General features: G+C 45.4%; 1 protein-coding gene and 1 long non-coding RNA gene across 3 annotated transcripts in view; both read left to right on the plus strand.

Moving 5' to 3' along the window:
• LOC144161859 (uncharacterized) overlaps window positions 1-25035 on the plus strand; it is a 202382-nt gene that overhangs the window by 109756 nt on the left and 67591 nt on the right. The gene's annotated exons all lie outside the window — the stretch shown is intronic.
• Window positions 10958-16085, plus strand: LOC144162381 (uncharacterized). 2 transcript variants are annotated; one of them, XM_077692884.1, is made up of 3 exons: window positions 10958-13445; window positions 15744-15851; window positions 15946-16085. In XM_077692884.1, the coding sequence occupies exon 1, from the start codon at window positions 11801-11803 to the stop codon at window positions 13169-13171; it is 1371 nt and encodes a 456-aa protein (XP_077549010.1). In that variant the 5' UTR covers window positions 10958-11800; the 3' UTR covers window positions 13172-13445; window positions 15744-15851; window positions 15946-16085. The 2 variants fall into 2 exon arrangements, with proteins under 2 accessions (XP_077549010.1, XP_077549009.1); XM_077692883.1 differs by having other exon boundaries at window positions 10958-15851.

Consider the following 25035-nt stretch of genomic DNA (forward strand, 5'->3'; position numbering starts at 1 on the left):
AAAAGTTGCGTACATTTTTGCTCAACGGATGTTTGATGCGGAACTTGTTAATAGTATTTTTAAATAACACATTGTAAGCGAACTGTGTGGGCTCTTTGAGTCACGGAATGAATGTTTTGTATTCTATACCAAAAGTAACATTTTGCCTGCGCCGTCTGGTGGGCTTGATGGTCGAAAACAGCGCTTTAGGTTGGTCACGTGGGGCGTCGATTTTTACGCCGCCTATACACCATTTTCCTTGCTAGAGATGGGCGCCGCCATTTGCTTTTTCTGACCGGACGCTAGCGCCGTCTATGAAGCGACCGCCGAAACTTCCGCGCTGGGCTGTTAAGTGCTCCGTTCTTTCCGTGCGTCTGCTCGGTACCCGTGCATTACCAAGTGAACCGTAGTGGTTTGGCGTTAAGTTAGCGGTTGCAGAGCTTGTGTGTGTGTGTTCTGTTTTGTTTTCATCATATGCGGGCGGATTTTAGGTCCTAATTTGCTGCCAGAGTGGGAATTCCGACCCCGGCTGTTGCGAGCAGCAGTAGCAGTGTGGTGGTGGTGCCGGTGGTGCTCCGCAGTTCCGCGATGCAAACGTACCGGTATGGCACCGACTGACATAGAAATCGATATCGGGGAGTAAATACGTGTTTTCAATGCCACCGTGCTTGTTATGTTCACCGATTAGTCATGTTTACGGAAGCGCGGACGTCGAATTCGGAGCGCGCACAGCATATGTGGGTCACGGTGATCCGTGCTCGCGATGGACTTTCGACGAGGCGATTGCTACGCTGTTGACATTGCAATGCAATATAATCTTTCTTAACTAGACTTATGACGGTTACTGACGAAACGAAATTACCTGGGCGGAAAAATAACACGACCGCACAAAATTACTACTCGAAGGTTGAGCAGAAGGGTCGACGTTCGGGCGAGTTAATATTGGTTGATCATGATCGTGATCATGATTTACCTAACTCTGCGCAGCGCATGTGGCCTGTCGCTCGGAGCCCACCTTTCTGAAACCGCTGCTTGCACCGCGAATGCTTTACGCGACCAGCAGTAACTGTTTTGTAATTGTAATACTTTAGATTCCGTGGCAACGCAAAAGGATTAGAAGCTTGTCCTTTGACCGCGTTGTGAACAGGTTGAGCTATTTTCCAAATGCAGCGTTCACGCGTATCTCGAGCTGCGTTTCCACATTTGGCTGCCTGCTTATCCTGCTATCGACCAGCAGTGTGCGATGAAAAAAGTTATCCTTTCATATCGTTTGGCAGTGTAATGCGTTGGCCTCAAAAAAAAAAAAAAGTAAACAAAACGCCGTGATTTTAAAGGTTAGATTAGATGAAACAGGGCCGTACCCAGAGAGGGGGTTTGGGGGTTCAAACCCCTCCCGAAATCTTTTCCAGGCAGCACAAAAAACAATACCCCCCCCCCCCCCCCCCCCCCCGAAAAAAATTTCTGGGTACGGCCCTGAGATGAAAAGGGTATTGTTTAATGCCAATCGGCTGTAATGACCAAACAATATATGGTATTTTAAATTGACTACAAGGAACCAGAAGTTATTGTAATGTTGTATTGTATCGGCGCTCGTGAAAGATCCCCAGGTGGTCAAAATTAACCCGGAGCCCTCCACTACGGCGCGCCTCATCACCCAGAAGCGTCCGGGCGTTAAACACCATAATGAATCAATTAATCAATCAATCAATGCTGTATGGTAAAGGATAAAGTTGCTTCTAACATTTCAGGGGGTTCCGTTCCCTGTCGCAGCTTTGCGTGTGATAAATGGATTTTGCTCCGCCTGCTTGCCGTCGCACCCAACAAACCCTGGAGTTGGTCGTTGGTACAAAGTCGTTGCGATTTATCAGCGGCATCCACCAATATCTCAACTCGGTGTGTGTTGGGAAGCGATGCAGCAAAAACACGCCGCAACCGCACTGCATTTTCTCCAGGCAGTGTCGTGCACATGCGTGCTTTCAGCGACTGTTTCTCGCTTTCTCTGGTTGTTCAATAACCCACCACCGCGCAGTGCTGACCAAGTGACGTTTGCGCCTTGAACGGCATCGCAGCATTGGCTAAAACAGTTGAAAGTTCCGCAAAAACTAAGCACGCGGTGCGAAATACCCCCTGTATACGCAGCGGAGCATACCGCGCCGAGTGATGTTAACAGCCCAGCGCGCACAGGCAACACTGGTCGGCCGCCGAGAGAACTGGTTTGAGAGTATTTTCCTCCTTTCCCGGCTGCTTATGGAAAATGGTGTATAGGGAAGACAGGGAACGTCCAAGCTTGAGAGGCCTGGCCATGAGGCGCGCGCCTCCCCATTGGCGCAAGTCGCCAGGCCGCGCGCCGCGCGTCATTTGCTTCATGCCATGGAGGAACCTTTTCTTTCCTCCATGGCATTTCTCGTGCGCATTTCCAGCTTGCCTTTTTGCCTTTTATTTGCACCAGAAAGGAGCAAAATACCTTGCAAATTATGTTTTGTGGCATTTTTTGCTATTGCGTGGATACTTAGGGGATTTAATTGCATCAAACTTCTGGCGACTTCTAGCGACTGTTTCGAAATAAGTGGGAAAAAAATCCCATTGCCCCAGGGATGCCAGGTTGGGGCTATAAATAGCCAAATATGGCTACATTTTTGTGGTTGGTGGAATTTTTTATTGGCTATTTGGCTATTCTGGGGCTATTGGGTGAGCTGACTGTGAAAGCTATTTTTAATGCATGTTCGGGCCTGCCAACTATGGAGCGTTTTCAGTGACTCCTTAAAAAAGTCTTCCCTAGTAAGGACAAGAAGGCCATTATTCTTCAGCTGTGCCGTCCATTTTTGATCGCACGAGTGAAAAGCATCTTGAAGCCCATTCCATGGCGACCTCTACATCAATTACTGGACGATACTGGTCAATGTTTAGTGTTGAGAGTTGCTTTGGACATATCTAGCAGTTGATGTTTAGTTGCTCCAAGGTGCTCCAAAACTGGCATTTAGGTGCTCCAAATTGCTCCAAAATTAATAATTTGCTGATACAAAAATTGCTCCAAATCACCGTTCATCAGTGGCACCACTGAGTCGTGTTTGCGTCTTGCAAGTTGTGCCTATCATTGACTGATGTACTTGAAGATGCATATTCAAGTGATGAGACATATGAGCTTTAGGCACAAATCACATTTTGAACAGCGTGTGACTTTGGTAGTGACTGTATGCTAACGCCCGGTCCATTGGCGGATCCAGAGGGGGGGTCCGGATGTCCTGACCCCCCCTCAATTTGGAAATTTGTACCCCCTAGGAGATGACCCCTCAGGTCGTAGAAAAAGTCTAGTTGAATATTTTTTTCTATTTCTTGTATTTGGGGTTGAAATATTTCAGTGAATAAAAAAAAAGACTACTATCCTCATCCTCCTTTTATCATCATCATCATCATCACTGGTAAAAGCTGACTCCCCCCTTAGAAAAATCCTGGATCCGCCCCTGGCCCGGTCACACACCATGACATTAGCTTTCCTAGGACTTGTGCTATCGAACGAACAGCGTTTAATAGCAGAGCTGTTTACACTGACACAAATCCGTCCGGCATAGACAGCAAACCGCCCGGCGTCATCCAGGCTCGCGTGGGGGCTTATGTCACACGAGGATCTTCCGCCTTCGTCGTCGTCGTCGTGTAGCAACCGGCTCGTGTAGCAAAGACGATGACGACGAATCTGTCAAGCCATCCCTTCACATGCCACACATGGAGACGGCCCCCAGACAAGGTGATGAAGAAGTACAGGTCTACCGTGGAGAGGACATGTTACAAGAGGATTTGCTCTATGCGGCTGTGCCGTCGGAAGATGATGACGAGTGCTAAATAAAACACTGTACATACTTCAATGGTATTTGCTTTACAGTGCCGTCCAAAATGGCTTTGCACTGTTGGTGTCCGGCAGCTCCCTCTCTCCTGAGATATGCTGTCAGTGTGGGGAGAGGCTAGGTGGACCCCCAGCTCTGCTGTTCCTTCAGCCTGACACCACTAGTGCAAGCTACGCCAATTATTTTGTTTCCAGATATGAAAAATACGCAGAACCGTAACCATTGGATATAAGCTTTACTTAAAATTAAAAATAAAAGATTCAGAAAAGGTAGCGAAGCAGTGGAAAAAGAATTTGGTATACATTGTCATGAACAAAAATGTTGGTGCCTCAACATGCTGTGGATACAGCGTGTGAATATAGGCTTGCTGCACACTGTCCAGTCATTGAAACCTTAACGATCTGTGATTCCTCACTCACGCTACTGTATTGACAGAAAACTGCGGCTTATAAATTTTACGCAAGTATGGCAAGCCTTCCACTTCAACTAACATACACCAGAGCTCACATACACTTGTTTTGTGCAAATCTGCTTTTTTGCACAGCTCTGGTGTCGTGCAAGAAAGCCAACCCACCATGGCGAGCTGTATGCTGCAGCTTGAAAGTTTACGTGTCCTATGACAGGTAATGTTTATAGTTCTCTACTGGTCGCAAATTGAGATTATTTAATATTTCTAATTGCTGTGAGTTGAATCGAATAACAAACACTGTTTGCTAAGTATTCCAAGTTTCGAATAGTTTACACACCTCCAAACAAGAATAATTTGTTGAACTACAAGGTTGTTAACATTTCCTCAATGCGCACGATCCTTCAGTGCAGCGAGAGCTACTTTTCTCTTAAGTGTTGCACCATCATCTTATGAGCTCGATTGATTTTTGGGGGGTGTTTCTGCTCTTCAACTCCAGCCTAAAAGCAGCCACTGCGGGTGGGAATCAAACCCACATCCTTAGGCTCAGCAACACAACGCCTTAGCTACGGAGCCACCGCGGCGGGTGCAATCGACTCGTAGAAACGTAAGCAGTGGTGCATGTACCTCATCGCCCAGATGTAGCTTGGGTGAGGGAAACACCCAAAATCTAAGGGACTCGTCATACCAGAGACTAAACACACACTAGAACTTGAACTCAGTTTATGCCACAGAAAGAGGGAAACACCAAGAAGTACATGATATTTGAAGGGGTTATCGTAAAAACACAGTGAAAACAAACAAAACAGTATCGCTCATATCACAGGCCACCATACAGCGCCGGCTCATATCACATGGCATAAATTAAACCAAGACGTGGTAACAGTTCTCATCCATCGCCCATGCGCAACCACCTTCCCCTCTCCAAAAAATTTAATTCCTTTGCGGACAGCACCAAGGACGGTGCACTGACGCACCTTTCCCTTTCTCTGCCTATCAACTAAGAAAGCTTCAACAATTTTCCAGTCGGTTTGGGAGGGCAACCTGTACACGATGCGTGTCTGGCAGAAATTAGCGTTTTTATGATAACCCCTTCAAATATCATGTACTCTTTGGTGTTTCCCTGTTTCTGTGGCATAAACTGAGTTGAAGTTCAAGCGTGTGTTTCGCCTCCTCTTTAGCTTTGTCCCTGTCTTAATGTTCGCTAGTACGATGAATTCCTTAGTCAGTAACCAACTCGCCCAACTTAGCACTGTAGTCACCAAAAATCTGAAATTTGAATTTTTTCAAAGAAGTCCATGGCGTGCTCACTGTCCCACCCTGTTTCTCTCCCCCCTTTGCTCGCATATACAAACCCAGAAAACACGGCAAGAAGAGCATTGTCTTTTTCGGTTGACTTGGCTGCCTGCCACTTGTACTTCGTCATGTTACTCTAGTTGTTTTTTCGCTGGTTGCCACGGCTGTGAGAAATGTTGCAACTTTGGTACTTTGACAACGGGTGGCTGACTTTGCAGCACCATCTTCCCCACCCTTCCCAGCATGCCTCTCACTACAAACACCACTCCTCTTTGCCGTACACGCACACACATCCTACCATTCCACCGTGACCACACAGCCCTTAACACTTGGCCACAAATTGAAAAACAATGATGCGTTAAGCTTATACGGTAGGAATTTGTTGAGTTACCCTTTGCGGAGAAGTGAAGTTACTTTGTGCAAGACAGTAACGTTACTGAGCCGCTTGCTGCAAAAAAATGGTTGCGCCTGGGTTTGACATGACTACATTTTTAGGCACTAACTAACTAACTAACTACGTACATTTTTAACCACTAACCACTAACTAGTGGCCGCCAAAGGGCTGTGCCCAGAAATGTAGTTATCAGAGCGTTAACTGTAGGTTAGCATTCAAGTGATTCGATGAAATGGAACTGCAGGCCCCACTATGATCGCTCTGTCATGTTTACTGGTGGTGGCCGATGCCGGTGGCCACCAATCGCACAAGCAAGATTCTGTGATGTCATAAAGAAATCACCAGAAAGTGGCTGGGGAGGGGTGACTGGTTCATCTGTTTTCCCTAATATCTAGATTATCTGTGTGACATTTGTGGCAAAATTTGTATCATTGTTATCGGCACAAAGCTGTCTTTAAAACTTGTTTTTTGTCTTTAAGGGGGGACACTGGTCTTAAAACAACTTCTTTTAATTTTCAAGTAAACTTTGAGAAAGGTGTCAGTCTTGCTGCTTTTTTCCCACTGATTTCAAATATGCAATTATTTTTTGAGTAAGTCAACTAGTTACCAAGATGATTAGAGATAATTAGCTATTTTTGGAGGAACAGTGGACAAAACAGTGTTGGTCATAAAACTGTAATCTTCTTATTTTCCAATACTATGAACCCTGTTGAATGCAGTAAGAGGATTGGTTTTTTGATGCACCGCTTGGAACAAATTTTACAGCTCATTAGACTTTGGTGTTTGAAATGGGCACTTAGAATGGTTCCTTGCTACTGGTGCCACCAAAGTTTAATGAGCTGTAAAATTAGTTCCAAGCGGTGCACCAAACAACTGATTCTCTTATTGCATTCACCAGGGTTCATAGTATTGGCAAGTATAAAGATTAAAGTTATGTGACTAGCACTGTTTTGTCCATTGTTCCTCCAAAAATGACTAATTATCTGTAATAATCTTGACAACTAATTGTCCGACTAAAAAATAATGGCAAACTTGAAGTCAGTGATAAAAAGCAGCAAGACTCGCAATTGTTTCACATAGTTTACTTAAAAATTAAAGGAAGTTTTAACAGCCACGTTTCCCCTTAAGAAAAACTTCATCACACTCAACAGTGGTTCTTGGAGACTAGTACAGTGGATTTGACTCAGTGTTACACCTGCTGTCATCTTGAGCAGCCATTAAGACAATATGGCAGGTGGGTCTGCAACTGGTTAACCACAGCGATTGGGGAAGATGCACCTGCATTTTGTGCTGAATTACTGTGCGTCATTTTCGGCCTTTTATAGATACTATATCGTGTTGTTTCCAGACTGCTGACACAACAGCTAGGTACGTTGTAAGGTACACATGTGAGAAGCAGCATTTCACAGTGGTTTGATTCGAAAAAAAAAAAAAGGAACAGTTCTAGATAAGACATGCATCAGTCATAAAGAAGGAGTACAATAGCATACTTTCGTATCATAAAGCATGTATTAGTATACATTCCGATAATTCGTAGATGTGTTTACTTAGTGCACAAAAAATCGTCACATGGGTTCGCTCTTCTGTGATTTGGGTCTTTGTAGGTTTGGCGATCATACTTTCAGCGAAGCTTGGACGCACCTATAGCTTTAGTGCTTCTCTCAACTTTCTTTAGGAAAGGATGGTAACTTTTTTTCAGATGGAGTGATACTTCATGTGCTTAAAGTGCAGGCTACTATGCTTGTTTTTAGCTATTCTCATCGTCTTTCTATTTTCATGTCCTTGTTTCGAGTACAGAAGCAGCATTTGTCTTTCTTGCGGGCTGTTTCCTTCCACCCAAGATGCTTAAAATGCAGTGCTGTGACATCACGGCAGTTTTAGGTGGTGCACTCACACTTTAAAACTACATTCCTCTTTTCTGTGTGCTTAGTTTTGCAGATTTAATGTTTTAAAATCTTGTTTTGGAACCGAGGTTTTAATTATAAATCCAGCAGACATTCATTTATGGGTGCCACAAAAAGCAACGACAAAACGGGCTCATAAAGCGCGGCGAATTTTTTTACCCTGTTAAAAGTTGCCTCCTGGTATGCACATTAAGGGCAGCTTTTCAAAATTGAAGAGCCACCCCTGTGTTTGTAAAAGCTGCCAGAAAGCTACATTGTGGACAAATTCACTTGTAACAATTAATTCTTGTTATAATTTCTCTTGTAAAAGCTGCCTGTACACCATTTTGGGCTCGACAGTCACAAAAAAACTGGAAGCAGTTAGGAGAATTGACATTTGGGGAAGTTGGTGCTGGTTTTAAACACCTTTGAATAGCCGTGTAAATAAGAAAGAAGATGACAGGGCGACGCTATTTTGTCAAAGTTTGCATGTCAACTGAAGTACACTTGAAGACTCGGTCCGTGTGCTGAATGCAACAGAAGCATTCAGCATTAATTTAGTAACCAAGATTAACGCCACCCATCTTAATTAAGTGGATACTTTTCCAGAAAGCCTGTCGCACCCAGTGCCCTGCTGGGTTGGGTTGTAGCTTACAAAGATTCTGGAACGAGCTTTCATGGCCACTATATACTGCACCTATTCAAAGTATGTTTTCAACTTAGCAGCAAAGGCCAACTTGACTGCAAGTGGCCTAAATGCAGGGCTATTGACAGCAACCTTTACAACCAAGACACGTACAAGTTATCACTTTTCAAAGTCAAAAACCTCCAAAATGTTAGGTCAGATGCAATTTGATTCAAGGTGCTGCCCACCCATGAGCTTACCAACAGCCGCCACAATGCATGGTCTATGGCCAGCATTTTTAATTCCTCGGGACGTGCTGTGCTACTAGTTGTCCGACTTTTAACCCGGTTTTCATCCGAACTATTGTTTCCGAACCGACAGTTGTGAGCAACTGCTTCAATAGAGACACAAATTTCTTATCCAAGTTGATTTGATTATCCATTTGGTACAGCTCCTTAAGCATACTGGCTCAAACTCGCATCTACCAATATGCTCATAAGATTCCATTACAGACTCAGTTAGCAGGGCTAGGCAGTATCGCGATACTAGGATATCGCGATAGTACCTCAGAGATACTTTTGAGTATCTATGTTTCAGTGTCGAAATCTATTCGAAAAATGTACTTGTATTTCAGTAGTGAAATACATTTACGGTGTATCAAATATATTGCGATACTCTGGCACGTATGAGTATCTCGCTACATTTATTCTCTTGTCGCAAAAGATTTTTTTTTTTTTTTGTTTCTTGTTTGGTTGAAGCCATACCGCCTGCTTTCCTATCCCCTCTCTCAGTTTTACATCTCCTGGCTTCCTTCTGTGGACGTCAGCATTAGCTTGAAATGCTGGGAGCGATGCCGTTGGGGCAGCCGGGTAGATAATTGCCACAATAAGGCGCGTGTGCGTTCTGGCACTTCTTGGTTTGGGCAGTCACTCAAAGAAAATCGCGGGATTTGGCCAACCAAAGTGCCGATGGGACACGTCAAAGAGAGAGAGAGAGAGAGAGAGAGAGAGAGAGAGAGAGAGAGAGAGAGAGAGAGAGAGAGAGAGAGAGAGAGAGAGAGAGAGAGAGAGAGAGAGAGAGAGAGAGAGAGAGAGAGAGAGAGACCACTTTATTTGGAACTCTGGTTTTAGGGTGGGGGAGTCGCGGCGACGTCTCCACCACTCTCTTCCCTCGACGTTGAGGGGAGAGGGCGATGGAGATCAAAGGCTTTGCGCGCATTGCCAATTAGCCAGTCAAGTAGGAAGTGTGCACAACACAGAATCTGTTTTCACATACGACAGTCCTCACAAATTGATACTTGGCCCCATCGTGTCCTTACTACGCCACATCTTGGAACAACAAGCGCCTTCCGGTACACAGGCCAATCGCCCATCAGCTGTGGTATTCTTGTCAATACCTTCAAGCCTGCTGGTCTGAAATCGGATAAGCGAACACCTGAGATGCACTTTTATTCCAGTAGAATCGCAAGGAGTGTGAGCCGTTCTTCAGACACCAAAAGCATTGACGCCTCTGCTCCTATATTCTATCCAGCTTTCCACTAGCAGTATTCAATTCCATGTGCATCATCGACTGCACATTCTCAGGGAATCTGTACTTTCCTGCCCATATTTGTTGGCGTCATCACCAAGTTAATATCACCACTGACCATTCTGAGTGGGCCAGAAGCTCCCAGAGCACTCCAAATGTTTCACATCCTTTCGACTGTGAAGTATCGGTTACCAAGTGGCTTTGAGCACTTCATGATCTGTGACAACCATTTTTATCATTACTGTATAGTCATTTATAGTTTGATCAAACTGTCCGGGACACCCAAGCTGGGTGCCTTGTGGTCTGCCTCTGGCTGGCCAGCCGCGAGCGACTGGGCGCGAGCGAACGAAGAGGACACTGATGACAGAAGAGATGGAACGAGCAGGAAAGGGGAGGAGGAAAGAATATATGGCGAAAGTGTGAGGGGGAGGGCTGTATGCCGAGACGGCGCGGTACATTTTCTCCGGCGGCGACGCGCTTTGAGATAACCGAGAGTCCACCGCGGCGACGCGCTCATGCGTTCAGTGATGTGGCGATCATTTGGCAATTTACCCAGCAGGTATGCGCAGTCACGGTCTGCTGTTCGCTAGCTCTGCGCACAAATTTCGCATGTTGGGAGTATCCTAGTAGTCAACTTCTTCTGCTGTTCTTTTTTTTTTTTTTTGCTTGTCGTTGCCGCTAAACTACCTGCTTACTGTACCATTGAGTTACGTTTTTTTCACGTCGCCCACCAAAATCGCTGCCTGAGCATTCCGACAGTCCAAAACTCTTCTCACCACGGTAATATTATGGGAACATAACATACGGAGCTTTGGAGCAGTTCTAAGCAGTTCAAAACGTCAAATAAAAGAGACGTATGGTCTGAAGAAGTCTTCTACGTCTGCTTCGGTAAAAGCGTTGGGTTTGGTAGAGTCCGCTAGAAGGCTAGAGTTTCGCTGGTTTCGCCGTTTCGCTGCGTTTCGCTAGCCGCGAATGGTCGGCCGTGTTTGTAGACTGAGGGTAATTTTCGTAAGCTACCGCCACTACCGCGTCACCAGTACAGTGACTCGCAGAAAGGGTGCATAAAACGTATTATCAAATGTTTTAACAATTTCTGCTCGAAAACTGAGCAACGGCTACATTCCTGTCACAAGCCAAGACTATCCGCAAGCCACAAGACGTTTTGTTTTTCTATGCGGGCGATTATGTTTGCGCCAATGGAGTGACAGCTACGCGAGCACTAAAATAGTTTTAACAGATCGGCCGACGCATTAAACTGTTTTTTTCGCCATTTTCACGCCTGTATCGATCGTGTAAAGTATCCGCAGTCCGGGCAGAGACGATCCGTGCGTGTTTCCAAGCCCATATGACGCAGAAACCCGGCAAGCTTCGATCCGTTTTCTCCCTTGGCGCGGCCAGCCATCACCGGCGTCGTCCCGTGCGCCGACTGCACACAAAGGAGAACACATAGGGAGAGTAGACTGTGGACAAACGTCCAGCGTTTGAGCGGCTACGCGTTCGGCGCATGCGATCTGTGCTGCGGACGTCACCGGCAGGTCGTCTGCTGCGCTATTTTCCTCTGCTGGTTTTATCCGTCGCTGCCACAGACTCCGCAGCGTGAGTTGAGTCCGGACGGCTTGAAGCGTCTTTCCGGTTGCTTCGTGCATTTACACTCATCAAAACTTCTTGCCGCCTTGAGCGCTCTTCAACGTACGCGTTTTTCTTCTCGCGCCTGGCTGTGAAAGCACTCGTTCGACGGAAGCTCCGTTCCGTAAGAGTAAGCAGGAGCAATCACACCGTTAACTCCGCGAATCGCGCTAAGATAGGCAGCGCTGCTTGTGTTCGAGCTCACCGAAAAGCTTTGCCTTAGGCATGGACGACAGCGCCGGTACATCTGGGACGCCAGAGCAACCGCGGAAGCGGCAACGCTGTGACTCAGACACGGATTATATGCAGCTCATGCAGCAGCATGTGCAGCTTCAGCAGCAACAGCGGCAGCAACAACAACAGCAGCAACAACCGAATGCGTTTTGCAGCCCGGGACCTGCAAACAACTTCGGCCCTGGACCAGCGAACAACTTCGGCCCGGTACCAGCAAACAACTTCGGCCCGGGACCTGCGAACAACTTCGGCCCGGGACTTGCGAACAACTTCCAGGCGTTCATGAATCAAGCCTTGCAGGCACAGCAGGCGCAGTTCAACGCCTTCTGCCAGCAGATGAGTCTCACCGGGCCCGTAGCGACAATGATGCAGCATATGCAGCAGCTAGCCCGCTTTCCAATGCCAGGTCCGCCGCCGATGCCGCCGCCGCCGCCGCCGGGAGCGCCACAGTGGCCTCAGCAACAACAACAACAGCAACATGTCAACGGCATGTCGCAGCAACCACGGCAGCAGTTGAAAAGAGGCCGGAGGCCGAAGAAGGGGCAGGCGATGGTACAGAAGCCGGGCGCCCTACAGGGGCAGAAGCCGGGCACCCCACAGGGGCAGAAGCCGGGCATCCCGCAGGGGCAGAAGCCGGGCATCCCGCAGGGGCAGATGCCGATGCAGCCAAAATTGGTGCAGGGTCAGCCCCAGGCGCAGACGTCGTTTGGCAGGAAACGCTGCGTGTCCACCTGGACTTGCTACGAGCCGGATGGTCCACCACGGTCCTACGTTAGCGATAAAAAATGGAGCTCCCAAAGAAAAGTCCGCGTCACTGATGCGGAAGGCCAGTGCCCGTACCCGTTCATCGGCCGGACTGTTTCGGACTTCGTCCTGCTGGGGCCACAAACCGTCATGCCACCGGAGCCGCAGTCCCGCTACTGCGACGTCTGCGGCGGACTCGTCCTTAACGAGCTCCGGCACAAGGAATCCAGGAAGCATCGCGAGGCGGTGGAGCTGGACGTTGCCCTGATATGCGCTCGGATACGCCGTGACCCGGCCTTTGCCGCGGCTGTCATCTCGGCAGCTCGGGAGTGCATTGAGACGACGGGCGTGGCGGAAGCGGACAGCGACAACAGTGACATGAGCTTGGTGGACGAAGAAGACGACGACGACTACGACGACGTTGACGACGATGGGGGGGACAAGTACAAGGACGACGACGAGCCACCACCGGGCAAAAAGGGCTCTGAAAAACCAAGCAACCAGCAACCATCCGGTGCCGTTGCATCCTCTTCGACGGATGATTTTGGGTTTCTCGAGAATGAGGTTTTCAGGCGGGCACCTGACGGCAATAAGCCGAAAGGGGGGCTCGGGAAGTGATGTGGTGTTCGTGTTTGTGTTTTCGGCCATTGTGTGATTCAACCGCCTTTCTGGTGTCACTTTGGTGGCGACAGACTGCTCCAAGAGCTTCCCGTTAAACGTGACCAAGTGCGTCAATCCTCACAACCAAAAACGTTAAATGCCGGGCACGGAAGACATCGTCGGGTATCAGCGATGGCCACGTGTTTCTATAATTTAATGGATGTCATGATTAGGAGGAAGGAGTGACTTGTTGAAGTTAAGTCTGTTGAAATTATCAAACTGCATTTTTCAGGTATTGGTACTATTAGTTGTATTCTTCTTTTCAAATTTTGCTTTTTTTCATTTAGGGTTTAATATTAATGAGCTCCGCAGACTCGAAGTTAACTCTTTCGCTACCGCACCTATTCAAAACCGTTCAGTTCGGACGATACCTTGGAAGCCCCTTTTCATAGCGTTCCAGGCGTTTCTGGAACAAGTAAAGCGATTTGGAGTTACCTCAGAAAATGCCCTTTCAAAATCAGTTTTGTTTTCATTTTTGCAACAAAAACGTGATTTTTCACGCGCGTTTGCGTCACCTGGGTGTGAAAAAGGGGCGTGGTCATTGCGTGTCACTGCTACGAGGGAAGAATGCATGCCACTCGTAATTACTCTGCATCAGCGTTTGGTTTTTGTAATCAGGGCATGAATGGTGAATCAGAAGATGATCTTCAATCGCCAGGTCTGCACGACAGTATTAATCCCTGAAATCGGCAGAAAATATCAAGCAGTGCCCATTTGCAAAGTTACTTTATGATTTTAGAGTTTTATTGCCTTTGCGCACGTTGTTCTAAGTTGTGTTGTAAGTTTTACTTACCACAGCACCATTCGCAAACAGTTTACAACAGTTTCAGTTTCGTTTCTGCATCGCAAAATTCATATTTGGCGCTACTTTGCAGTTACCCAGCTTCATTCAAGCCTACCTGGCATGGCACCTTGAGCATCCGTTACTGATCCTTGAAAAAAAAAGCATGCCGCTCCTAATTTCACCCCACCCTAACCCGATTTCTGCGATGATAACTTCCGATGCAAGTCAGAAGATAACACCAAGTTGCCAGATATCAGTTCCCACGAGGAGAGCGCTTCAAACCGGCCTTGCACACCACCAGCTGTTCGCCTGCCAGTTTCACTTCCATACGAGGGCATCTCCGGGGGCCTAGTGTTGTTTCTTAGTTGAACTGTCTATTCGGACGGAGTCTCCAACAAGTTTTGTACTGTTTCATTTCAAAAATGTTAGGTGGCGCTGCAATGGAGGAGGCTTGTTGTGCTGATCTTTTTTATCGCGCAACAGCTACTCTGCCAAAGTTTTCAGGGCACGATTCTAGCTCATCGCACCTCATTCCTGCAAACAAGGCTACAATAGCGAGTCAGAAGATGGTAATAAACCGCAAGTTTACGTTCTGAGCGATAACTCACAGTGAATGTCAACAAGCATCAACCATTGAGTTTCCTTTTCAACTCCATGCATGCCTTTCCACATCGCGTGCTCGTCCCGAATACTGTGCTGGCCGTAAATGTAAAGTCAGTCATTGACAAGATGTTTTTACGTCGTGTGGGGACAAAGTGGTGCCTCTGATAATGTCAAAACATCAGATTTCTTCCAGGAAATTACCCAAAATTGCGCATTTTGAAATGGAGGTTGGGCTTCACTGCATGGCATGGGCACCACGTGCGCAAACGTTTTTTCTTATATCTGACAAACGGTTCTGTGCGAGTCAACATTTTTTCTAGGGCGTGTTTTTTAAACGTTTCCCTGCGAAATGTTTATTCAAAATTTTTGTACTATTGGTGGTTTGTTATACGCAACTCTGTTTTTATCATTTTCTTCGACAACTTGGCAAAAATTTTGATTTTGACATTTTTTTTGGCAACTATGATGTGTGAAAACGTTTTAAAAACTGGTGTTATTCAAAAGGGTGTTAAATCGTCTGCATTTTGTGTCTTTGTAATTAGTCCCTAAACAATTTTTTTTAGAAGAGAACAAAATGTTTTTTTGGGGCCTATAAAAATCGGTCAATTTTCCCGCGGTAACAAAAGAGTTAATGAGAATGCCTGGCCCGTTTTCTAGGACACGGTACAAGTCATGCACGCTTCATTGTTGATGATCAAGGATGTTGCTATACACAGCATGTATGTATATTTGTGAAACAGCAAACAGCATCTGTTGAATTCTCAATGAACTTTGTTACCTACTAAAGAAATGACGTCCCAAAAAAGAAAAAGAAAAATGGGACTGAGGCTACTTAAAAGAAATGTAACGGAGGATATAGGGTACGTCGTTAAAAAGAGAGGTCACACAGAAGATTTTTATCGTATAGACTGTGTGCTGGTGTTCCGAAGTGCTGTATTGTTGACAGAGGTAGATGCAAGTCTACGACGTTGTGAGTCTGGCCACGTAATAAGGAGAACAGAATTCTCAGGTCTCTTGCAGGATGAAGGCGTTCTGAATGAGAGCTTCGATGAAACAAATTTACGAATGTGTCTCTGGATTTTTAGGCTTTTTGTGAGCGACTGGCACTAAGAACTGACTCTGCTGCTGTTATAATCTCTACAGGTGCTGGAACATAAATGCGCCCAAACTTCGAGACGAAAACTCGAGAAGCACCGCATTTCAAATGGAATGCTTTTGAAGCTGTCAGGCAGCTTTTATTTTGGTGTCAAGGTTCGTATACTGCAGCTGAAGTAAGCTCATCGCTTATATTATTTACCTTCTTTTTCATTATGTTCATTTTTTTCTCTTTGTGCCGTATTTACAGGTGTCCTTTCATAATGAGCACAGGCTGTCTTTGCAATTAGCAGAGTGGCAGCCCAAGATTTGGGGGTTCACAAAGCCTCTGTATGTCAGTCTCTCCTATGTACAATGATGGAGTAAAAACAAAGATGAATTTGGAACCCAGCTGCTGCCCCTTTAGTGCTTTCCTTTGCCGCCTGTTGTCATCCAGCAATCTGAAACGTTCATCTTGGTAGATAAGTCTGCCCACAGTGAGGTCCTTCTAAAGGTGCCATGCCGTACTCTTAGTTTGTCCTGTCATCTACTTTGCTTCACCTCCAGGTGGAACAGTGGGCACTCTTATTTGCTAAAGAGGCACTGATGAGGGTTACAAACATAGCCCGATTTACTGATTAGAATAATGTCCCCAATGTTTGGTCTGTGTTCCAGTTTTTGCAGAAAAGCTGTTATGCGCTTGGTTCTGACCAGAAGTGTGTGCATCGACAGGAAGTCACGTCGACAAATCCGTCAAAGTGCCCGTGTGTGAAAGGGCTGGCAATTACTAATCACAGAAACAAGATTCTGCGATGTCGTAGAGAAATCGCCAGAATGTTGCTGGGCCGTCGCCACTGGTTCATATGTTTTCTTTAATATCTCCATTATTTGTTTGAAGCTTGCGATAAAATTGGTTACATTGTTTCTGGCAGGAGTCATTTTGCAGGAGAGATTTCTAGCAAAAGTCACGAAAGAATGCTTACGCATTAAAAATTACCTCAGCAGCAACGCTGTGTTTGGAAGCTGAAACATTACTTGCGATGGTGCTTTTCTGCATTTGGCCAGCTTTGCAGCGTTTGGCGTATCCTATCACTGTCATAATTTCCCTCCATCTTCAATGGCTACTTGGCATGGAAGTCCAACAGAGGATTTGCTTTGGTTACTAGTCATAACGAGCAGCCTACAAATCGAGAAGGTGCTACCATACTATAGTGCCATAAAAGCAGCACTTCAAAAATGGTATCCCATGTCCTTGGCGGCTATTCGCCGTAAATCCAGCTGTTGTCCCTCAGCACAATTTTTTTTCCAAAATTCACTATTTATCGGCGTTTTATTTCCTCCCTAACTGTTGAATCATGCAAAATTCAAAATTTAATGTGGTTGTCTAGGGAGTTATCTGACATAAAAAATCAGGAGTAATGCCCACTCAAGAACAGACCAGGAATGTTAAAACTAATTCTGGGGAAGCGAAGTACTTGCTACATGGCCTGGCAAATTTTTGCGAAAGCACGTCCACTTCAGTATTTGGCCATTTTATTATTGCATACGTTAGTTTATTTGTAGAACATGTTTAGCAAGATTGATGTCATTGAGGGCTGCCTGCTCTTTTTCTGTTGACCACTCGTAGCACAGGACAGCAATTTTTGATCCTGCTTTTGAACCCGTGAACAGTAAAAAATTAAATATAAATTTATCTGAGGATCCACACCACTGTGTGCCTCCCTAGCCCGGGCAGTGCGTAGAAAGGCTCCAATGGAAATTTTGATTTCATTTAGTTTGTCCGGACTGGTTTCTGAACTCGCATTCCAACCGGGTTTCACAGTTTATTTTCCTCCTGGATTGATGAGTAACTTTCGCGGTGTTTGTTGTGGCCTGTTTGGGCAGTTGTGACAAATCACTAAGCCATTGTGCGTTGTCTCGCTGAGAGTGAAATTTTATTGTAACATTGCCCAAGAAAATGTAGTTACCCAAAGACGTCAAAAGCAACTCGTAATCTCTTGGTGTTGTCCTAAGTTTTCCATATCGATACAGTACGCAACTTAGCAAAGGTACATTTTACACTGTAAAACGCGGCTGCTGCCATGGAAATGTCCCATAGTTATGCTACCAACCCCTTTTTTTCTGTGGTATTCTTTTTATTCACGGTTGTGCTGTCTGGAATCTGCAAAAAAATTGTCGTCTACGGTAACGACATCAGGCCTAAGAACCTTCTCATTCCTTTCTATGCTTAGAAATGAAAGGCTGATAAATTTGACAACTTTCTTTAGACTAACAGTTTTATGGTGTCTTTTGTACCACAAGAGGCTGATAGCCATTGTGTGTCATGTGCCTCAAGTAAATGACTGCCTTGCGACCTGCGGATGAGAAGCCATCTTTGGTGGTAGTAGGCGGAAACTGAGCTGCTCACTGGTGCTTTATGGCAATCAGGACTCCTCACTAATATGTAACTTGTGTTAGCAGTCATGGGAAGTCGCATAGTGTGCTGAAAGCTTTGCACTTCCACTATACAGACACGTGGTTTGTGCACTCGACGAAAGCATCCTTTTTAGGGGGCTAGTTTGTCACCAAACCTATCTCTTTCAAATTCCTCACGATCATCCTGAATTAGCTGTGCGACATGTTGATCGTGATCATCATGCATGGCGTTGACATTGCTGGGGCAAAAGCCCCTGGTTCAGAAGACGCGCGTCAGAATCCAGCCTCAAACTAGCTAGTGACCGTGGCATTCCCGAAAAACACTAAGTGCACTATGTTTGCAAGTTTTTATATTGCGTTGTCTCTCCTCTGCCCTGAAAGAGGCCGCGAAGATGAAATGCAACTTACTTCAGTTTGAAATAACTAACCTTTGGTAACTCCCTCGGCTTCATTACAGCCACAAAAGATGGTTTTTTACCGAAAAAAAAAAAAAAAAAAAATCAAATATATAAAAAACATCCAAATGCAGGCAGCAGGGCTGTGAATGGGCCAGCACTAAATTATAGACTGCATGTTAGCATTCATGAACCACTACATTCGCCCGGTGATATTTTTTGGCAGTGGCTTAGGCCGGTGGCTGCCAATCGTAGAAACAAGTTGTCTATTTCAAACACGCGGGACACCGACCAGTCAAATAATCATTCTTGACATTTCGGCTCTTGTCGTTCTTGACACAGGTTGATACCTGAGTTTCGGCTCTGTGCACCCGGCCGCCCACAAGCAAGTCGTTGTTAGCACGTTACTGCAGCGGGCCGAACGTCTGTGCTCAAGGCCCGAGGATGTGGCTATGGACAAGAAAAAGGTACGGGATGATCTCGCAAGCTGCGGATACCCTAGACGCTTTATCGATGTAACGGAACGTCAGCTGTCACGTAGGGGACAACCGGACGCACCTCCTCCCCTCAAGAAACGGGCTTCTGTGCCGTATATTCCTGGAACAAGTGAATGTCTCGCACGTGTCTTACAGGAGTATGACGTACAGGTGGCACACGTTCCGGCAAGAAAGATGCGTCACCAGCTGGTAACAGTGAAGGACAGCTTGCCCAAGGAACGCTTCCCCGGAGTTGTGTATGAAATCCCGTGCGCAGACTGTGACGGTGTTTACATTGGGGAATCAGGAAACTACAAGAAACGATTACAGCAACACGCTCGTGACGTAAAGAATAAGAGCGTTCGCAACAACGCTTTAGCAGAGCACGCTGTCACGGATGACCACAAGATTGACTGGGACGGTGCAAGAATCGTCGCAACAGAAAAATCGGCAACTTCACGCCTGCATCTGGAATCACTAATCATTCAGACCACATCTAACACGGTTAATCGTAACGACGGAAATCTCAATCCAATCTACGCGCGCTCCGTACATCGATTACTCAACCCCATTTAAACGATCAATTTCTGGTGATGTATTCATTGGGAACAAGGCTTCCGTGCTGGAAGCCGAAACGTCAAGAACGATTATTTGACTGGTCGGCGTCTCGTGTGTTTGAAATGTATTCTCCCGGCCAGATGGGATTCCGTCACTGTCTCGACTTCACAAGTTGTCTATGTGACGTCATAAATTAAAAATCACCGGAAAGTGGATGGGGAGTCACCACTGTCTGTTTTATTTGATATCTCCATTACGTTTTGGAAGTTTGCAATGAAGTTGGTATCATTGTAACTGGCACAAAGCAGCTAGCCTTTTTTTTTTTTTTTTTTTAATGAGCCAAGCCTGCATTTGATCTCTGTGGCCTCTTTGAGGTGATCTATGGTTATTCCATCGCCTCTTGCAGCTCTCGCTTTATTCATGATCATCCCTTTTCTTGTCCACTGCAGGAGGAAGGCCTCTCCAACTGACTTCAAATTTCCGTAATTCTGTGTTGTCCAAAGCCGTACTTTGCCACCGAATTTCCTCATCTTATCCCTCCATCGAGTTAACAACCTTCTCCTACTTCTAATCCCTTCTCTCGCAAGCCACTGTGTTACGCTTGTGGTTTACCGGTTGCCAGTTCTTTTTGTTTTTTAATTTGAGATATCTACTCCAGTTTATTCCCTAATCCAAGACACTTGTCCGTTATCTCTGAGTAAGGCGACAGAGGCAGGCTAATTGGTGCATGATCCTAAAGGGAAATAAACAGCGCTACTACACAGGAAGATGTAAAGGAATTGCAAGACCAGTGCTGTGGCTTATGCTTTTCTTTTTTGTTAGTCCTGTGTAATAGCGCCGTTTTTACTCCCTTTATTCTTGTTACCCATTTTTGTTACCAATGGGAAGGTCTTATAGAGTACTTACAAGGCACTCCAAACTGAAATCTTGCACACTGTTGCATCTGTAATGCAAAAACGCCCTGCAGGAAAGCTAACTTTCTCTGACGGTGATGATGAATGATCGCAGGTGAAGTGAAAGGAAAAAAGGCTTCCGTTGGCCGAAGTCAAACCTGGGTCCCTCACGTTATGAAACCGGTGGTCTGTCTGATTGCTCCATTTCGACATGATCGAAACTCAGACGACAACTAAAGAATCCGTCATGAGAAACCTTTGCGTTCGACCGTTGTCGCCGTTAGATGGAAGGGTGCATGAATTTCCTTGAGAGTGCGAGCCAGGGTCTTCCAGCCCATGGTGATTCTACACCTGATACTTTTCTCGTGGTTTGGGTCAACACTGACCACTTGTCCGAGTAGCTATGCGTACTCCCACCTTCTCAAGCATTCTGTTACAAGCGCTAAACGTTAATCTAGATAAAGATAAACACGGAGAGCACGAATAGTGTTAAGCAGACGTGCAGAAAACGGAGCCTTGTGAGTGTAGTTTCTGATGCATTCTTTAGAGGCGTTTCCCAAACCCACTGACCAATACAGCTGCATCTGAAAATCTTTTTTTTAAGCGAAAGCTTTGTTAGTGGGACCAATGCGTCCTGTCAAAAGCTCTGATTAGATCTCTGGATGAACACTGCGTTTATTGTGTCAAAATGGTTACTTGAAAATCGCGAAAAAGGAAGGAAGGCTTCTAGATAAGACAATACACGCATCGATCATAAAGAATCGGCACAGTAGTATGCCTTTATCTTATAAACCATACAAGGAGATCATTATTCATAGATGCGCTTACTTAGTGCTCAAAAATTGCCGCATGGGTTCATTCTTCATTTGTGATTTGGGTCTTTGAAGGTCTGATGATTCATTGGATGCACCTTCATTGAGGGTCAGGCGCACTTTTAGGTTTTGCTCTTTTCTGAAGTTTTTTTTATGAAGGGGTGGTAAATTTTTTTTATAGGTTTAATGCTCCGAAGCTACCCTGGGATATTATGAGAAGTGCCATAGAGGGGGGTTTCAGATTAATTTCGACCAACTAAGGATATTTAACTTGCACAGAAATCTCACCTGAAGGGCGCTTTAAAAAATCCACAGATCTTGGGTGGCTTGAGCAGCTCGAATATTTCCTGCTACTCTTATCTGTGACTTCTCGCTGTCAAGCATCATAAATAATTCCTGTAAAGAGACTGTAAGCAAAGTCGAAGAGACGGTATCTCTTTGCCCGACACCTGTACCAATAGGAAACTAAGTCTTCTTATGAAGGAGTGTCGGACTCATTCCTGCATCGGACATGTCCTCCAAGAGCCCTATATAATTGCCCTCAGTTCCGTGGTCTCTCAAATTGCTTGCATCGCTGCAGCGGTGTTTACTGAATCAAATGCTTTTTGTAATTTACAAATGCGTACCCAGGCCTATTACACACTGTGGATTTCTCTGTGACCCCCATTGTTGAGTAATATTTCCTAAATCTAGTAGCCTGCTCCCCTTTTGGGAAATGTAGGATGTTGCAAGTGTGCTCACATATTACTTCATCAGCCACTTGTATGCAATAGAGAGAGTAAGCTAATGAGAGTGTAATTCTTGAGAACCCCGACATCAACGTTCTTATGAATTATAATTTTGTTAGTGTTTTGCCAGGATATTCGCACCGTTGCAGTCCAGTTGCATTCTGAAAATAATTTTGCAACCTTTTGTAGTATAACACCTCCACTGTTCAAGTGATCCATGGTGTTTTCAGTTTTCTACACCTTTTCCTCTCTTTATCCACTTAATTTAATAAAGGGACCACGGAGAAACAATGAAACTTTATTCAGTTTCAAGAAACTAAGCTTTGGAAACTCACTCAGCTCCATTCCAGCCATGAAGGGCATTTTTTAACGAAAGAAAATGAAGAAATTTTGAAAAATTTTACATTTCGCACGATAGCGATGCAACATGGGCAGCAGTGATGCAGGAAAGACTACCACTAAAAAGATAGTTATCACTGTGTTAACTTCACGATCACAGTCAAGTGATACGAACAAAAGGAAACAACAGGCCCCACTGAGATTGCCCAATCAGTTGCTAATTGCGCAAACAAGATTCTGTGGCATGATAGAGTCTCCACTGCGTCATCTGTTTTCCCTAACATCTCTATTGTTTGCTTGAGGTTTGCGATAAAATTGGTGTACATTGTTTTCAAGGCAAAGCAGTCTTTTTGAAGCAGTCAGTGCGAAAAGTTGGCCAAGTTGGCACTGGGATAACTGGGGCATGTTTGCTAGCGCAAGAAAGACAGAAACTTAAAAAAAATACAGACGGGACAAACACTAGTGTTTGTCCCGTCCATAGGCGTGCGCACAGGGGGGGCAGGGGGTGCGGCCGCCCCACCCTAATCATCTGAAGGGGGGCGCCAAATTTTCCCCATGCCTTGCCGATGTAACACATGAAAGTAAAAATTTCTGCTCAGAAATATTTTGTGTGTGTTGCAGTTCCATCACATTCAAATAAAAATTTTATAACCATCCCTCTTTGCACTGCGTTCGCACCGCAAGGCCTTCAGTGAGAAGACGTCGGGAGTTGCTCGGGGGGGGGGGGGGGGGGGGGCGCAGCGGTAAGACTTTGCCCCCCCAAATCGAGAACTCTGCGCACGCCTATGGTCCCGTCTGTATTTTTCTTTAAGTTTCTGTCTTTCTTGCGCTAGCAAACGTGCCCTAGTTGTATTTTGTCTTCAGGGGCAATTTTATAATGCCTTTGTCATGTTGTCTTTAGTTATTGGTGGAGCATTGCGAACAAAGTTAGTCTTATCAGTGTAGTTTCCTGGCCTGTTGTTGCTGTCATATAACTCGGCGTAGAAGTTTGACATTCATGTTCATAATGTTAGCAGTTTCATCTCTGGCCCGCCGCGGTGGCTCAGTGGCTAAGGTGCTCTGCTGCTGAGCACAAGGTCGCGGGTTCGATTCCCAGCCGCGGCGGCCGCTTTTCTGATGGAGGCGAAAAGCAAAAACGCCCGTGTGTACGAGATTTCGGCGCACGTTAAAGATCCCCAGGTGGTCAAAATTAATCCGGAGCCCTCCACTACGGCGCGCCTCATCACCTGCATTGCGTCGGCGTGTTAAACCCTACAATCAATCAATCAATCAATCAATCAATCAATCAATCAATCAATCAGTTTCATCTCTGAGTGCATACATCATTTTTGCTAATACATAGCAAGCTTTGTGTTTGTTGCACCTAAAATTTCCTTTTTTAAGGAAATTTTACCCATAAAACTTACCATTCTACTGATAAAACTCAGCTGTGAAGCAATGTTGGAAAGTGGGCCTGTGGATTCATTATTTGGGGAAATCAAAAACCAGCTAAAAAGACACAGACACAAGAACAGAGCAGACAGGTCTTGAAATACATTAGTGTGTCTCGTGGTTTTAATGTTGATGACTCAATGGACAACAACTCGTGGTTCCCTAACATGATGTAAGAGCTTGCGTACACACTACTTTCCGGCACTAGTACATGACCCATGACTCATTACCTCACCTGCATCAACTTGGAACTTGTGGCAAGTATGCATACCAGATGTTATGACTTTTCCGGGCACTTCACCTTCTTGCAAGGTTCTCGTGTATATACTTCATTCAAAGTAAACCTTACTTGCGCTAGAATAATAAACCTTGGTTATGCATTTGGTTCTTCGTTGCAACTGCATTCGTCATTTTGATTTGTGCGTAACGGTTTCTTCTCAAAAATGTTTTCATTGCATCACACAGGGCAACTCCTGGCTGCTCATTGATGTTTTAAACTTTTGGCAGCATGAACATCCTACATAAAATTATTGTGCTACATTGAATTTGTGTCCTGGTCAAGCGTCTTGTTTTCTAAACTGGACTTTAGAAGTGCACAGTAGTCATATACGCTTCGAGACCTCATTACTGCAAGCTCGATTACTCAGTAGTGGTGTCGGTTTGTTCAAGGGATATAATCGCTCGTAGCTCGATTAATGTAATTCAACGAACCCTCGCATGAGTTGTTTTACACGAGAGTTCACGGCACGAAGCAAGGTCGCCCCATTTTTGCACCCACCGAACTCGTCAGATGTAGCCTGTGTGGACCTAGCCTTCATCTCAAAAAGGTCCTTCTGAAGCTCATTAGTTGGACATGGCTGAGGAGAATACATGCAAATTGCAAAAGGTAAGGTGCATTCACCATGCAGAAATTAGTTACCACAGGAACGTTGATTTGTAGTCTGATTGTCGTGTTGCATTCCTGCGTGGTATTGTGAATATTGAACACGGTAAGGGGCTTTTGTCTGACGACACGTTCGAGTATGTAGTATCGTATGATAGGAGGTCGCATTGACTTTCCCCCTTGCATGATAGCATGAGGAGTATTTATTTATGTATGTTTCTTGAATCTTCGTCGTGTTGTAAGTAAAAATGTCGCTCATCTTGCCTCCATTAATCAATTTGACAGCCTGGCCAATTCAATTTGCTCCGACATTCTTGACACTTTCATATTATTTCATTTTCCACAGCTAGCTTACCAGTTGCTGTTCTAGGCTCTCTTTCTCTTACGGCTACTGCTGGGTATATGGTTATCGTAGTTAGTTTGCCGTTAAG

This window comes from Haemaphysalis longicornis, unplaced genomic scaffold (genome assembly GCF_048455015.1).
Source record: "Haemaphysalis longicornis isolate Haplotype H1 unplaced genomic scaffold, Haemaphysalis longicornis Haplotype H1 scaffold_12, whole genome shotgun sequence".
NCBI lineage: Eukaryota > Metazoa > Arthropoda > Arachnida > Ixodida > Ixodidae > Haemaphysalis > Haemaphysalis longicornis.

What these genes read in the sequence shown, in the direction of transcription:
- LOC144162381 (XM_077692883.1), top strand. Translation starts at nt 11,801, where the DNA reads ATGGACGACAGCGCCGGTACATCTGGGACGCCAGAGCAACCGCGGAAG.